We start from the raw sequence: 16,168 nt of genomic DNA on the forward strand, positions 1-16,168 counted from the left end.
TGGCTGGTGGAGGATGAAAAACATCTGCCACCTTTGAGAGCTTCCAGAGTCCTCTTGCACGGCAACGGACTCTTTCAGATCACGAGCTGAGTGCATTTGTCCAGTCCCTGACGCAGTCGCTTTCTCAAAGGCCTCTTTCCTCAAGCCTTCCTCAATCCTCCATTAATCTGATTGTCTCTCTTTCATGCAAGCTAACCCCATCTTCTACACACACACACACACCATACTAATACACCTTTCTGTTTCCTCGCCACCCTTTGCTGCTGCATTGATTGGTAGACTGCATGCGCTTGTTCTTTCACTCACACAGTCACCCACACCTTACTCTCTCCTTGCCCCCACCCCTACACCTCATCACACCCATCTCCCCCCACATCCCTCCATATAGCGAGGAGAATGGCTGTCGTGTGTATTGGCTATGCAGGCGTACCCTACGTGTGTCCTATAGTCTGTCAGCGGGGGTGTCGTGTCTCGGTCTTCAGTCCTTCAGCGCCCAGTGGGGGTGTGCGCGAGGCGGAAATGGCGTTCCCGCTGGGAGCTCAGCTAGCGCCCTTACCTGCTGCTTTAGCCTGGATGCTAATAAGACACTGATTCTTTGATTTTGCTTGGCTCTTCTATTTTTTTATGTCTTTAGATAGATAGAGCAGCAGTTCTTGTATGTTTTTCTTGTATGTCGTTTAATGTTTCTTAATGTAACTTCCATATCAAACGTTTAACTGGTTAGCCCTCTATATATATGGATAATTATTTTTGGGTTTTTTTTCATCTTTGGAACATCCATTATCCGTCATTATGGTCTTCAACACTGACGTTTATTGCATGGTGCAGCAGGAACCATCATAGATGGAGTGCTACTCCTTTTAGACATGCATCACTTGCAGAGCATATAGAAACAGCAACTATAAAGTGATCCCAAGAGCCTTCATGTCCTCTGCTGTCAGAAACAGACACTTATGAGCTACGGAGATCACTTGACTGTCGTTCCACTGACGGGAATCGAGTAGGCCCCAATTTAGCGCCAAGTCTGGAGATTGACAGATGAAAGACCTGATAGCAGAGGGAGGGGAGGAAGCGAGAACAAGGTATTAAGTTGTCGGGGACCGTCTCCGCTCCTGAGCATTGAGTTTTCTCTCGGTACGTTTCAGTTGGTTCGTTCCTTTGCTGCAATTACAAAAGTACATCAGATGGAGTTCTCATGTTTTGATGAATGCCTCGCTTTTTTTTTTTTTTTTTTTTTTTTTACTCAAGCCGTGTTTTGAACCTATCAATAACGTACCCCAACAGTGCCACGCTGATAATGAGGGAGTGTTACCATGGCGACCATACATATGCCAGTGGTCCCCGCGCCCCACCGACGTTCACGATAACAGGATTTAACGCCACGCAGGAGTGTGATGCAAGGGAGCCCTGGAAGTGTCAGAAAAACATTCACACCCAGAGAAAGTTGTAACGGGCTCCTGGCAACCCTTTCCTTTATAGAACTGACTCCCAATCTGAGGCTCTCCTGAGAAACTGTGAAGTCGAGTGCAGCTGTTGATCTCCCTGTCTAGCAACCGTGGCCTTAGACTTTTTCTTTGTTTAGTTATTCAGAGCTAGTGATGATAAATGTCACTGGCAATTATCCTTCTCTTTTATGCTTGAATTGCTACAAGGTGATTTGTTTTACCCCCGATTTTTTATTTCCTGACCGAATCGGGGTCTGGTTATTTAGCACATGCCTCTCTCCCTATCTCTCTCTCTTTCAACATCTATGTCTCTCTCTCTCCTCCCCCCCTTTCCTTTCTCACTTGGGCTCCCAGAGAGCTGCTACAGGCTGTAGCTGGCTGGTGGCCAAGTTTGTTGTAATGGAATGATATTGTTTTCTCAGCACAAATGTCTTTTGATGTTTCTCAGTGTAGTCTTTGGGCCAGTTTGTCAGAACATATAAGCTGTTCTTTCTGCACACCATGGGGTAGCCAAGTGTTGTGAGCTGGAAAATGCATACTTGTTTTACCAGCTCTTTCCACACAAAATCCTCTCTCTTCATGTCTAACATGGAAGATTTTCTACTGGCTTGGCAGGTCATTGTAGAAAAAGAAACCTCTTCTCAACCTCTGATCTAGATGATGGAACATTATGCAACATAGTGATTATGTGAAAACACAAAGATTGCTTCACATCGCTTATGGCATTTTTTTTTTCTTAACCTAATGTGAATGTGAGACATGTTGTGTTCCTGAAATCCTCCGGATCCATAACCCTGTAAATTAATCAATGGCGTTGGCATTTGATGTTTTCCACTGAGGCGTAGGGAGAAAGTGGAGTCAGGAAGGGGACTGGGAGCTTGAACCACTACATGGGGTTAGCTTGAGTTTTGTTTGGTTTTGACTAATGAAGGTGACTGGGTGACTCAGTTTAATCCCTCACTACCTTCAACCCCCCCCCACTCCCATTAATTGCGGGACCTGCTCCTAAAATTAAGCGCTTCTCATCACCTTGTGTGTCTCTGTGACATTTTCAGAGTGGTCCTTAAGGCTTTAATCGCTCTTCATTATCTTTGTCGTTGGTTTCGCCGTTGCCGCGGTAACGCGGCGTAGAAGTTGATGTACGAGCGCTCTGTCAGATCTTCTCTCTCTCTATCTATCACTCTCTCTTTCTTGCACTTCTCTCCGTTCTCTGGAAGTCACGGGTGGTTTCCGAGAAATCACACAACAGGTGTCTTCGCTCCAAGCCTCTGAAACTGGCGGGGAAGCCAGTGTTGAAAATGAAAATCTTAGCTGTCAGTCCGATGGCTCCGAGCGTTGTGATGTGTGGATTCGGCCGCGCTATCTCCTCGTTTTATCTCCTTTTGGTTTTTGTTTGACAAATATCCGGGGCTCACCCTCATGCCGTGTGTCAGCACCTTGATAAAACAAACAGGCTCTGAGGCTAATGGCAGTGGTATACAGCCAACAGGTGTTCATGGGAAGGAAGCAATTGTGTGCAAACACTGCTGTTTACTGCATGACCAAACGCACTGGTGCAGCGTAGGGGTGGGCGATATGGACAAAAAATAATATCTCGATATTTTTTGTGATTTTGACGATAACGATAATTAGTCGATATCCTTTAAAAAATTGTTTTTGTTAAAGTCTGAGTTACTTTACAGCTCATTATTTATGAATAGCATCATTACAATAATAACCAATAACCTAACCTGTGACTTTTTAACCAAATCAACCAATGCATTGTCACTCTATGACACATTTCCAATTCTGCCCCCACTTGTGTGTGTGGCAATGACATGGTCTAGCCAGCTACATTAGAGAAAATGAATAGGCCTAACAGTTTCCCAAGAGTCGTAGGCTAGCATTCCAAGTTACAGAATAGAAACCCATGCGTTAGCTTATGGCTAATGTAAATGAGAAATCCCATAGAGATGCTAACGGTTAGCATAAATGATAAACGTAGATATTTAGAGCGAACTTAAGTCCATTTACAAAAGAGTTACATGAGAATAGTTATTTGTTTACAACTGACTATTAAAATACTCAAAGGCTAATGTTTTCTCTACATATAATACCGTGTAGGAAAAAACGTGACTGTCTCATCAATGCTACTTGAACAGAAGTAGCTGCATAAAATCCCAAGTACATTACATATTACATTACATTACATTACATTTGGCTGACGCTTTTTAACCAAAGCGACTAACAACATGGTAAACAGTAAGTTTTAGAACAATTCTCACAATTTTAGGACAGTTTAGGACCTAGATTTCTTGCAGTCCTGGTCGGTGAAACAGACAGGGAGTCAAATTTGATGTTGATGTCGTGGTGTATGGTAGGTTTAGCTGGGATGACCAGCAGTTCAGTCTTTGAGAGGTTCAGCTGGAGGTGGTGTGCCTTCATCCATGTAGCTATGTCTGAAAGGCAATCCGAGATCCGTGCTGAAACCAGGGGGTCGTCAGGTGGAAAGGACAGATAGAGCTGTGTGTCGTCTGCATAGCAGTGGTATGAGAAGCCGTGCGAACGGATAATCTGTCCCAAGGAGGTGGTGTAGATAGCAAAGAGGAGGGGGCCCAGCACTGAGCCCTGGGGGACCCCTGTGGTGAGATGGTGAGGTGCGGATAGCTGACCAAGCCATGATACGTTAAATGAGCGTCCTGTGAGGTAGGATTCAAACCAGGAGAGAGCAGAACCGGAGATTCCCATGTCAGCGAGTATAGAGAGAAGGATACGGTGATTAACCGTGTCAAAGGCAGCCGATAAGTCAAGCAGAATGAGTACTGATGACCGAGCGGTCGCCCTGGCTTCTTTTAAGGCTTCTGTTACAGACAGCAGAGCCGTTTCGGTAGAGTGGCCGCTTTTGAACCCAGACTGATTTGGATCCAGAAGGTTGTTCTGTGAAAGGAAGTCAGAGACCTGTTTGGAGACTGCTCGTTCAATGCCTTTGGATAGGAAAGGCAGTAGTGAGACAGGGCGGTAGTTCTCGACTTGAGCAGGGTTGAGAGAAGCTTTCTTAAGTAACGGTGTTACCCGGGCCATTTTGAACGCTGTTGGAAATGTGCCGGAGGTTAGCGAGGCATTGATCACATGTGTGATAGCTGGAGCGATGGTCGGGCTGATGGACTGAAGTAGGCTCGTAGGTATAGGGTCCAGCGAGCATGTGGTAGGACGGCTGCATGTCAGGAGTCTGGACACTTCACTCTCGGAGAGAGGCGTGAATGCTGAAAAAGATGTTCCAGCAGTCCCTAGAGGTTGTAGGAGTGCGGTATCTGAGTCAGATGCGTTGAGTGGGCATGTAGAGAATTGACTGCTGATTGCCGCCACTTTGTTTGTAAAAAATGAGGCGAGGGTATCTGCAGTAAGGCTGGATGGAGGAGGAGGCAGCTGAGGGTTGAGTAGCGATTTGAAGGTTGAGAAAAGTTTTCGAGTGTCTGTAGCGCTGTTGATTTTGTCATGGTAGAAAGCAGTCTTAGCAGCAGTGATGCTGGCTGAGAAGGAGGTCAGGAGTGTCTGGTAGTTTTTGAGGTCGTCAGCTAGTTTGGATTTGTGCCATTTCCTCTCCGCGGCTCTGAGTTTGGTGCGCTGCGATCGGAGGGTATCATTTAGCCATGGATGAGAATGTTTGGATCGAGCTGGCCTTGTGGTAAGAGGGCACAGCTCGTCTAGACACGAGGTCAGTGTGGAGCAGAGCGAGTCAGTGGCTTCATTAACCTCCAGAGAGGAGAAGGTGTTGAGTGGAGGTAGACCGGAGGCAACCACAGAGGAGAAGTGCGTTGGAGACAGGTTCCGGATGTTGCGGCGGAACGTGACCATCGGCTGAGGAGCCGGAGGCTGTTCTGACAGGCTGACGTTGAACTGGATGAAGAAGTGGTCAGAAAGATGGAGAGGCGTCACCATGAGGGTGTCTGTGCTGCAGTTCCAAGTGAAGATCAAGTCAAGCTCTTTGCCAGCTTTGTGAGTCGGTGGGCTTTGAACCAGTTCGAGGTCAAAGGAGTGGACCAGGGCCAAAAAGTCCGCTGAGCCTGGGGCATCTAAGTGGATGTTCATATCACCGAGAACAAGAAGCGGACAGTCATGCTCAGGGATGGAGGATAGCAGAGTGTCAAGTTCGTCAATAAAGTCGCCTAGTTGGCCTGGAGGGCGGTAGATGACCAGCACGTAGAGTTTTGCTGGGGCGATCACTGTGATGGCATGGAATTCGAATGAGACATATTTGTTTGAAGGCAGTAGCGGGGTGAATTTCCATTTGTTGGAGATCAGCAGGCCCGTCCCGCCTCCTCGTCCAGATAGGCGAAGGGTGTGGGATAGTGTAAGGTTAGTGGAGAGTGCAGCCGGGGTGGCAGTGTTCTCTGGTTTGATCCAAGTCTCAGTGAGAGCAAGGAGTTCCAAAGAAAGGTGGTTGGCATAGCCAGCTATGAAGTCGGTTTTGTTGACTGCGGATTGACAGTTCCACAAGCCCATTGAGAAGGAGGTTTCTGTCGGTGAGGACCGTTTAAGTTCCTGGAGGTGAAGGGGATTTCTGCCCCTTTTGACATTTCTGCCCCTTTTGGCATGATGCCGTTTTCTGCAATGGCCGGTGATAACAGATATGGTGGAACGGCACATTTTGCCGTTGTCGGTGCCTGTGAACTTGCACAGGTAAACTTGCTTGTCTTGACCGTGTCCGTCTTAAACGAGGCTGGCTGAACCGCGGGCTGCCGCTTATGCTGCCGCTTCAGCAGCTGCCACTATTTTTATTCTACTAGGAATTACATGCAGCTGTCCTCCTGTCCCACTAATGATGCATCAGCGTAGACCGCCCTCTGACGTTCGCACAGCTTAGATTGTTCAAAAGGGTGTTAATTACTGTCAACTGAAAGTCCGCTCGCTCACACCGACCGAAACTCACAGTTTCAAGTAGCCTCCTCCCTCAGCTGTTCCCAAACGCCCAGAGTCCAATTCTAACAATTGGAGAGGATTTGGCCAGTAGTAGCCTATGTGTTCTTGCTTTCTCTCTCCCAACTCACTGCAGTTGTTGTCAAGTAGGCTACTCTTGCTGCACAAAATAAACATTAGGCTGCGTGGGACAACGTTGTGACCCACTAGTGATCACGTGACACTTCTGCACTTCTCACGCATAGCCTACCTCCTGGGAATGTATGAGTCTTCAGTGCGTGATTTCGAGTGTTTTTTCCCCATAAGTAATTGAAATACTCGATAATGTCAATTTGCACATCGTTAAAACAACAATCACGATATTATCGCAGACAATATACAAGGGCGTAGGTTTGGTCTGAGCTTTGGTGGGGACTCTACCCACTAACCCCCTCCCCCCCCCCCTCAACTCTTTCACCAGCCACTATAGATATATAAAATGATTAAAATGTGCTATTGTCTAACTACTATCCATGATTAAAATGTGCTACTGTGCAACTTGATCTAACTATACTGTGTAGCCTACATAATCTGATTTTAATATGTAGCCTACAGATATGTAGGCTATATTTAACATTTATTTTCTATTTGGTCTGTTATGAAATCATGCATTGACCCATCTAAGCACAGCTCAGTTTTAAGAAACTTAAATAGCCTACATGCATGCTTAGCATTTTGTGAAAAGAAAACATTAAGGCTACATTGACAAACTCTTAACCGTGAGCTGCCTGTATATTCTCTGATTCTAATAATTACAGATATCTAGGCGAAGTAATCACAGCTCAGTTTTAAGAAATGCTTAAAGCCGAATGACCATGTTGAATTTTGCTACAATTTATTTAAAAACCGGATTACTCTAGAACAACTAACTATACACGGGAATGCATTCACCTTTGTGTTCGGTAAGGTCTGCTGTTTATTCTGATATAGGCCTATGGTTTGTCATTTGTTGCGTGAAGAGTGTGTAGGCCTACGATATTCCACCGAGACGAATGGATGTGGGGATGGCGCAGAGAATATTTATTCAATCTCTTGACGTTATTTTTCTCGCAAACTGTTCATCACAGCAAATAGTGGCTAGCTAGCACCGTTTAAAAGCTGAGAAAAGGCTCTTTCATGTGACACATGATGAGTAGCCTACTTCTCGAGGAGTTCAACAGAGAAGAATGGGTGAATTTGGACGCACTTCATATGCCTTGTAGTGTGCCATGCTGCGCAGGAGACTGCGGCTCACTGGTAGTTATTATAGGTAACTTCAAATCAGCGCGATTTACCCAGTTGCTGCTACTGGAAGAAACTGGAATCCATGCATTTCCACTGAATTATTTTTGGAATCTGATCCCTTATCATACCTGTTCATTCTTACTCGTTGCTCGACTTATCGTGACTAAATTCAAGATGGCTGCAAACGCTAAACTTTGTGAAGATACTGTCTGTATAAATCGTCTTGTAAGTAAACTACTAGTGCTTTTTCAAAGTTCTCAATGTCTCGTTTTAAATGTCAGGGCCCTCGGAAGTCTACCAATGAAGTGTGGAGATACATTGAGCCTCGTAAATGGGTGTAAAACAGTGATTTATTTGCATGGCTAGCCCGATGCCGAAGCACCACTATTGAAAAAGCTGTTGGTAGCATCGGCTAACTAGCGCCAGATTTTGGAGTGCAGGGGACAAGCCGAGATGGGCTATGAGACATACGTTCACACTCGGTATCATGTTTCAATACACTTTAGGTCAATATCACACCAGAATTCTCCTTTAAGTGAGAAATGATTTAACTCTTTGTGTAGCGCATGTGAGCGCTTTTTTCCACATTTCAACCTGAATTGGTGGGGACATTTCAGTCGTAATTTGACATTGGTGTGGACACGTCCTTCGGTCCCCACGCAAATCTACGCCCCTGACGATATATATCGCCCACCCCTAGCTGCAGCGCCAGCGTCAGCACTGCTCATCATTGACGGGTGGCTTTTTCATTGGCAGCTGTAGATGTCTTGACTTGGAACAAATGTGTGCAGGGGGACACATTTCAGCTGTATGATCAAATGAGCCATTGCCACACCTCCCCTCTCGTACCTTCCCCTACACCCCCCCCCCCCCCCCTCCGCCTCCCCAATCCGCGGTGGCAAAGGATAACCATTCTGTCAGAGCGCACACAGATACAGCCCTGCAGCGACTAATGGAAGTGATACTATCGACCGGTGCCTCTGCATTATAGCCCACTTTCTAGGGAGCAGGTGCTAATCTCCGTGTCCCGGTTACAGGAGGGGGACTCCAGCAATGCAGAGGCACCGGTCTGATAGTATCACTTCCATTAGTCGCTGCAGGGCTGTATCTGTGTGCGCTCTGACAGAATGGTTATCCCTTTGCCACCGCGGATTGGGGAGGCGGAGGGGGGGGGGGGGGGTGGCAAATAGCACATACATCCACCTAGGCCCCGTTTTCGCTCACATTTTCCCACAAATCCCCTGCTCACACCTGCGAGAGGGAAATGAAAGCGCTATCAGAACTGGTCTCCCACTGCACAGCCTCGAGCAGACGTGCTGTAAGGAGATTTTTGCTGCGCTCACCCACACATCCTTCCCACAAGGAGAAACACCTCTAATCCTGTAGCGACAAAAATAATCTTTTTGGCATGCCGCGGCGCGGAACGCACATATGGACCGAAACAAGAGGACTAATTATCGGCCTAATGTACACCATGCCTACGAAGATTATGTAAGGTTTGCTGGATGCGGTTGCTGGAAGCGTCTCATCTCGGCTCCCCCACACTGCGAGGTGTGTGTGTCGGAACAGCAGAGATGAAGCGAAGCGAAGCTCACTAAGTCATTTTTTTACAGTCAAGAAACTGTGTGTGTGTGTGTATCTGTGTGTGTATCTGTGTCTGTATCTGTGTATGTCTGTTTGGATACCATGGAAAGGGAAAAAAAGGCAGGCTAGAAAAGGAGAGATTTCTTCTCTTAACATATTAAGCTGCGGCACGTTTACCAATCTAATTAGCCAGACCTGGGCAGGTATTTTTAGATATACTGTTCACCTCCCCTACAGCAGCGAAGGTCTCACTTCTCCTTTTGTTCCCACTTTTCTCTCTTTTTTTCCCTTTGTCGGCCTTACATTTCCAGCTCTCGCGGCCAAACCCATTAGCCCCCTTTCGCTGCTGCCAGTAAGAGAAAGCCGATCGGCCGGCACCTGTTACAGCGGGGGACTCATTCTGGGAACAATGAAGAGAAAGACAGCCAGGTGCTGCCTCGGAGTCAATTATATGGAAACATCTCCTCCTCCTTGAGCTGGCGGCGAGCCAACCTGACCGATGGCAAGCAAGAGCAAGACGTATCAAATCCATATCGTCTGCCTTCTGCCGTGAAATACACATGCGCTCACTGACACACACACATACACACACACACACACACACACACACACACACACACACACACACACCTATAGAGCCATCTGAAGGGCTTGATATCACCGGCAGCTCAGCTGTACAGTACCAATGTGTTTGTGTGTGTGTGTGTGTGTGTGTTAGCTGTAGCCTGAGGTCCCTCCACCAATGAGAGCCTCCATCTTGTATACTGTCATTGCACTGACCTTTATTTGACCTTTTCACCAGCAGAGGTCATCAGGTAACTGATGGCATGTTGTGTCGGCCTGTGCTTGTGTACATGTGTGTAAGCGCACACACACACACACACACACACACACACACACACACTTCTGTCAAAAGCAAGTGATTACAGTTGCGTCAGTAGTACAGTGGAAAACTGAACCAAGTGGCACCAGGTTAACATGTTTAATAAGGTCATGCCCCTACAGTCATGCCCCTAGGCCCCTACAGTCATGCCCCTAGGCCTCAGCTCGTCCCCCATGGCTCTTTGATTGACACGTCCCAGCTATCATGGCTAGGGGATATGGCTGGCTGCGAATCCGCTTTGCACGTTGTTAATTACAATCTCAAAGTATGTCGCAGCCTCTCCCAACGTAACGTTGACACACAACCACGCTGCTTCTCTAAGAGACCATTTCGAGAAAGAGGGAGAGAAAGAGCACACCATCCCCAGTGTGTACTGACCTCAATATCGTCTTCCTGTTTGTGGCTGAACGCGTGGAAGGGAGGAACACACAACACGACTGAAGAGGGGGGGAGTGTGTGACCGAGGGAAAGAGAGTTTTCTCTGAGAGAGAGTCCATCTCTGTGGCGATGAGAGTAGATTAAATGTTTTTATGCAGTCCAGTGCTGCTTGGTTATGCCTCTTCTCATGAACGTTACTGCCCACTAGCCAAGCCAGCAGCTCCTTTCAGTCTTTCATTTCTTTCTTTTTTTTGTTCATCCATTCATCCTCTCATCCGGTTGGAACAGCCGATCCCTTCCTCGTTTTTATCACCACCTTACTATTAGCGCCAGCCTCACAGGACGTCGCCCAGCACATTATGTGTCTGATCCTTTGTGATTTGATTAAAAAGTGGCATTCGTTTTAAATGGCTTTTTTTTTTTTTTTTTGTCCAGGGCCCTGTGTCCCGCAGTGATGTTTTAATCGCAAGGAGAAAACGGTGGAAAATTTGGATGTGACCTAGTTTTTCCAGCCCTCCCATGGGCTGGACCGAACACACACACACACACACACACACACACACACACACACACACACATACACACACACACACACACAGATAAAAAAGGGATTTGTGTTTCAGGTGGCTCTTGTGCGGCTGGGCATAATCGATGTCTTAGCTGCCCCCCCCCACTGTCCGGCTCTCTCTGTAGCTTTTGACTCTGTGTCCTGCCATGTCATGTAATCCTCACTGCAATATGCTGCACTGGTATTGGGGAATTGTATCTGTTTGGTGTTTGTTTGCTAACACAAAGAATGCAGCACAAAGAACAGATTGTTTCTGGGTTAATGACTTTGGCGAATGGATGTGTTTGTCACTACTTGGCAAAACTATTATCGACAACAGATGAAGATGTATTTCTCTCATTATACTGGTTGGTCCCCTGGTTAATCAAATTGTCAGAGCTAGGCTAGTATCATTGTACTGATCACGGAAAGAATAGGCATTTCTTAATTGTTTGATTGTCTGAGGATGTGAAAGCATTTGTTGATGTTCTGTCTCTGTTCTCCTCAGAATCCAACGCAGGTGGGAACGGCTCTGCAGGTGTTCTACAATCTGGGCAGCCTCAGGGAGACCATCAGTGGGGTGGTGGACGGATACCGGGCATCCGTGAAGGACAACGTGACCAATGCCCTGGACATCAAGGTCCTCACCCAGCCAGCTACCAATCGAGGTGTGTGTGTGTCTGTGTCTGTGTCTCTGTGTCTGTGTCTGTGTCTGTGTGTCTGTGTGTCTGTGTGTCTGTGTGTGTGTGTGTGTGTGTGTGTGTGTGTGGCGTGTGTGGCGTGTGTGGCGCGTGTGTGTCCGACTTGATAAATGTCTGCTCTCATAAAATTATGATCTTCATAAAAACCTAATTGCCTTTATATGCATGTGTTTGTTCATGATTGTACTATATTTGAAGTAATAATAAACCCTGTTTACCCTGGTCTGAGCGTAAGGTTTTTGTGTTAACTCTTTGTGTGATGCTGTGTACAGGGGCACCGGGCAGGGCAGTGATGCCGACCCCGGGGAACACGGCGGCCTTCAGAGCGGCTCTCTGGACCAACCTGGAGAAGCTCATGGACCAAATCTATGCAGCCTGTGGCCAGGTATTCACTCAACCTTGCCACAGACAGACAGACAGACAGACAGATATAGGAAAAGCTTAGCTTTGCTGAATTTCCACCATCTAAATGCTTGAGCCAAGTGCTGTTCAACCTTTACTGTACATTTCTGCCATTTGATCTCTATGCTTCAGTAATTTGGTAATTTGAATTCTCATTTGGTGTCCACAGTGGTTCAAACTTTGTCCCTTAGATAGCACAGTGCTATGTTCAAATAGAAGAAAATATAAGAATTGTATATACACGGCATGTTACATTTTCATTATGTGTGTGACCAGTAAGGTCAGTCTGCTGGCTGAGGGCCATCACAGCTCATAGTTTTCACTGAAGAGATATTGAGTATTGTTCATTCCTGTTGTGCAGAAGGGATGGAATGACCGAATCCTGTTTTTGTAAACAGGTCCAGCATCTCCAGAAGGTCCTGACCAAGAAGAGGGATCCCGTCACTCATGTCTGTTTCATCGATGAGATCATCAAGGTGAGACAACGACCAACACACAGCAAAACGTCAACTCCAACACACAGCATACAGGTCTCCTCTGTGACAGCAAATCATGTTACTCTTGTCACATTTCATATTACCGTATTGTTCGGACTATAAGTCGCACTGGACTATAAGTCACATTTATTTAGAAATGTATTGAACAAAATCCAAGACCAAGAACAGACAGAGACAATCGAGCATTTTGGGCGATGTGGGGGCCCAAGCTTGCAGCAAATGCTTGGAAGGATACCAAGAGAGCAAGAGAGAAAAAAAGATGAACGTTTTAAAAGAATGTGCAGATGGAGTAAATGGTGGCGAAGCTGAGGAGAGCTGGGCGATAATGAAGGCGACCAACGAGCTACATGTAGGCCCAATGGTAATTGTAAAGCAATTTACAAGGATTCCCTAAACGAAAATGCTGATGTGGTACATAAAAATGTAGCTAAAAATGTGAAGAATGCAATGCAATGCAATGCAATGCAATTTTGGGTGTCATGTTATGGACGAAACCGACTAGCTGTTTGCCAATCAGAGTCAAGCAGCTTAGCTCGTTGAATATTACTGAGATCTGGCGCAAATCAAGCTGAGTCTTCCTGCAGGCTTTCTATACCACCCTACAATGGCTTGAAACAACGTAACCAAGGCATTTTTTCCACTAAAGTCTAACTTCAGACATTACCACAAAGTTATGAAATACGTGAGCACCTTTAAATTATATATATTTTGATGTTTAAGTCGCACCTGAAAATAAGTCATAGGTCCAGCCAAACTTTAAAAAAAAAGTGTGACTTATAGTCTGGAAAATACGGTAACTTTTTCAAAGCTTTTAATAAATGGAAGGCTCTTTGAAAGTGTAAAGTGTGCAACTTTTAAGTGTGTCTCCTGCATTTGCCCTTCATGGTTTAGTCTACCCCACCAGTTTATGTTACAAAGCCCCTCTTGGCATGCAGTCTGTCCTTGATGTCTGATAATGTGTTTAAAAGCCTCTTCCCGTGTGTGTGTGTGTGTGTGTGTGTGTGTGTGTGTGTGTGTGTGTGTGTGTATGTGTGTGTGTAATCGTGTGTGTGCCTACATCTCTGTTTGTGTGTGTGTGTGTGTGTGTGTGTGTGTGTGTGTGTGTGTGTGTAGGCTACATGTGTGTCAGGTTGTGATTGTGGGTACATTTCACTGTTTTTGTTAAGAGTGGTTGATCCAAGTGAATACATGTATGTGATGTGTGTTCTTTGAAATGTGTGTGTGTGTGTGTGTGTGTGTGTGTGTGTGTGTGTGTCCTTGCTTATGGCTGCCAGCCAGCGCTGCCCCTGCTGAGACCTGCTTCAGTGCATAAGTAGAAAATGACATCCTAATTCAGTGCCAGCAGGTGGCTACCCTCTGTACTCTGAATGTGCATGTACATGTGTGTGTGTGTGTGTGTGTGTGTGTGTGTGTATGTGTGTGTGCGCGTGTGTGTGTGCGTGCGCACGCGCACATGCAGGTTAACTCTATCATTCACACACGTGGTCTGCTAACTCGATGGTGTTTTAAGCCCCCAACGTCGTCTTCCAGGCAGTGCTGCCACTGTCGACTTAAAGGCACCTAACCTTAACCCTAACCCTAACTTTAACCCATGCCTAACCCTAGCGCCTTCCAGGCAGCGCTGCCTCGAGTACACAGTAGCAGCAGGAGTCCACCAGGCTGATAGGGGCCTCTTATCTTCTGTACTGAATCTAAATGACTGCCTGAGCACATATATGTGTGCCCTGCTGAATCAGGCTGAGCAGCCAGGCCAGGTTTATAGGTGGTCTTAGACGGTGCTGTCTACACAAAGTGTGGTGTGTGTGTGTGTGTGTGTGTGTGTGTGTGTGTGTGTGTGTGTGTGTGTGTGTGTGTGTGTGTGTGTGTATAATATAACTGGACACCACCTCTCAAGGCCTCTGCATCTCCCTGTGCTTGTGTGTGTATCCTGCTTGCTGTCTCTCCAGCAGGGGAAATAAGGCCATTGTGCTGTAATTGGGCTTTTATACTCAGACACTTTGAATTGCAGCGCCATTATCTAAATGGCCCAATTAAAGGCCTATTATGTGTGCCGTCTTGCATGTGTGTGTGTGTGTGTGTGTGTGTGTGTGTGTGTGTGTGTGTGTGTGTGTGTGTGTCTGTGTGTCTGTGTGTCTTAGATATTTCCATGACACCATGAAGACTTGTAGACAAAAAGGTTCTAGGACCCCTTTTTTTCAATATCATATATCTAAACAAATGTGAACATTGTTTATTCTTTGTCTCAAAGAAGGTCATATGATGTAAGTTATGTGCTAAATAGATATCTGGCATCAAGGATTGTGTTCTACTCAAAGTGGTTTACTATGCTCAGCTGCATGTCATATTTACAATCAATTAAATTTTTGGTTGGAAAATTGATGCTCTAAAAGCTTAACTAAGTGGTACTATGTAAGCCGTCACTGAAATATAGTGCATTTTTGTCATTTCATCTCTCCTGCAAAATCTTGCCTCCAATGTGAGGAATCTGGTGTCAGATGCAGCAACACATGAATGTGTATGTATAGAAATCAGAATGAAAACCAGATTTATTCTATGGTAGGGTGGGACTAGGGTTGCAAAAGCGCGGAAACTTTCCGGAAACTTACCATGGGAAGTTAAGCTGGGGAATTTTGGAAATATTCAAAATTGGAAACTATCATGGAGTTAAAGGAAATTATGGGAATTACTGGGAATTTAATGGGAATTTTGGGTAATTCATACAAACTGTTTCATATACAAACATTAACATTTTGTTTCGTAATAAGCAGTATGATTTGTATGTTCGTATTTTTGCTAAGCTTAGCATACAAAGCTAGCTAGCATGCTAGCGGGAATCCCATTCTCTGCCTATGGTTTACTAGCGTGCTAAACTAGCAACACTGAACTGCCCAAGATACACCACACCACTCAACAACAAAATCTGATTGGTTGGAAAATTTTTCCCCCATGCATATAAACGCACCAGAGGTTTCCTTTATGTCTAGCAGCCTATGCCGATTGCTGTGTGCATGTGATTGACATATGTGCAGGGTAGAAATTCGACTGAAATTGCATTAATGTGCAATTAGGTGGCAGCCGTGGCTTACTGGTTAGCACTTCGGACCTGTAACCGGAGGTTTGCCGGTTCGAACCCTGACCAGTAGGCACGGCTGAAGTGCCCTTAAGCAAGTATAAGTATATAAGTATATATACTTTTTTGATCCCGTGAGGGAAATTTGGTCTCTGCATTTAACCCAATCAGTGAATTAGTGAAACACAAACAGCACACAGTGAACACACAGTGAGGTGAAGCACACACTAATCCCGGCGCAGTGAGCTGCCTGCTACAACGGCGGCGCTCGGGGAGCGGTGAAGGGTTAGGTGCCTTGCTCAAGGGCACTTCAGCCGCAGCCCACTGGTCGGAGAACCGGCAACCCTCCGGTTACAAGTCCAGAGTGCTAACCAGTGGGCCACGGCTGCCCCGAAAGCAAGGCACCTAACCCCTCATTGCTCCCCGAGCTGTTGTTTGTAGGCAGCTCACTGCGCCGGGATTAGTGTGTGCTTCACCTCACTGTGTGTACACTGTGTGCTGT

The 16,168-nt window shown here is 46.1% G+C and overlaps 1 protein-coding gene across 1 annotated transcript in view; it reads left to right on the top strand.

The window, feature by feature from the left end:
• cog5 (component of oligomeric golgi complex 5) overlaps positions 1-16,168 on the top strand; it is an 89,447-nt gene that overhangs the window by 39,337 nt on the left and 33,942 nt on the right. Inside the window, exons 8-10 of the mRNA XM_042079251.1 lie at positions 11,505-11,664; positions 11,970-12,082; positions 12,498-12,575. Coding sequence (XP_041935185.1) covers positions 11,505-11,664; positions 11,970-12,082; positions 12,498-12,575 — 351 coding nt within the window. The remainder of the gene's footprint in view (positions 1-11,504; positions 11,665-11,969; positions 12,083-12,497; positions 12,576-16,168) is intronic.

Source organism: Alosa sapidissima, chromosome 22 (assembly GCF_018492685.1).
Source record: "Alosa sapidissima isolate fAloSap1 chromosome 22, fAloSap1.pri, whole genome shotgun sequence".
Lineage (NCBI taxonomy): Eukaryota > Metazoa > Chordata > Actinopteri > Clupeiformes > Clupeidae > Alosa > Alosa sapidissima.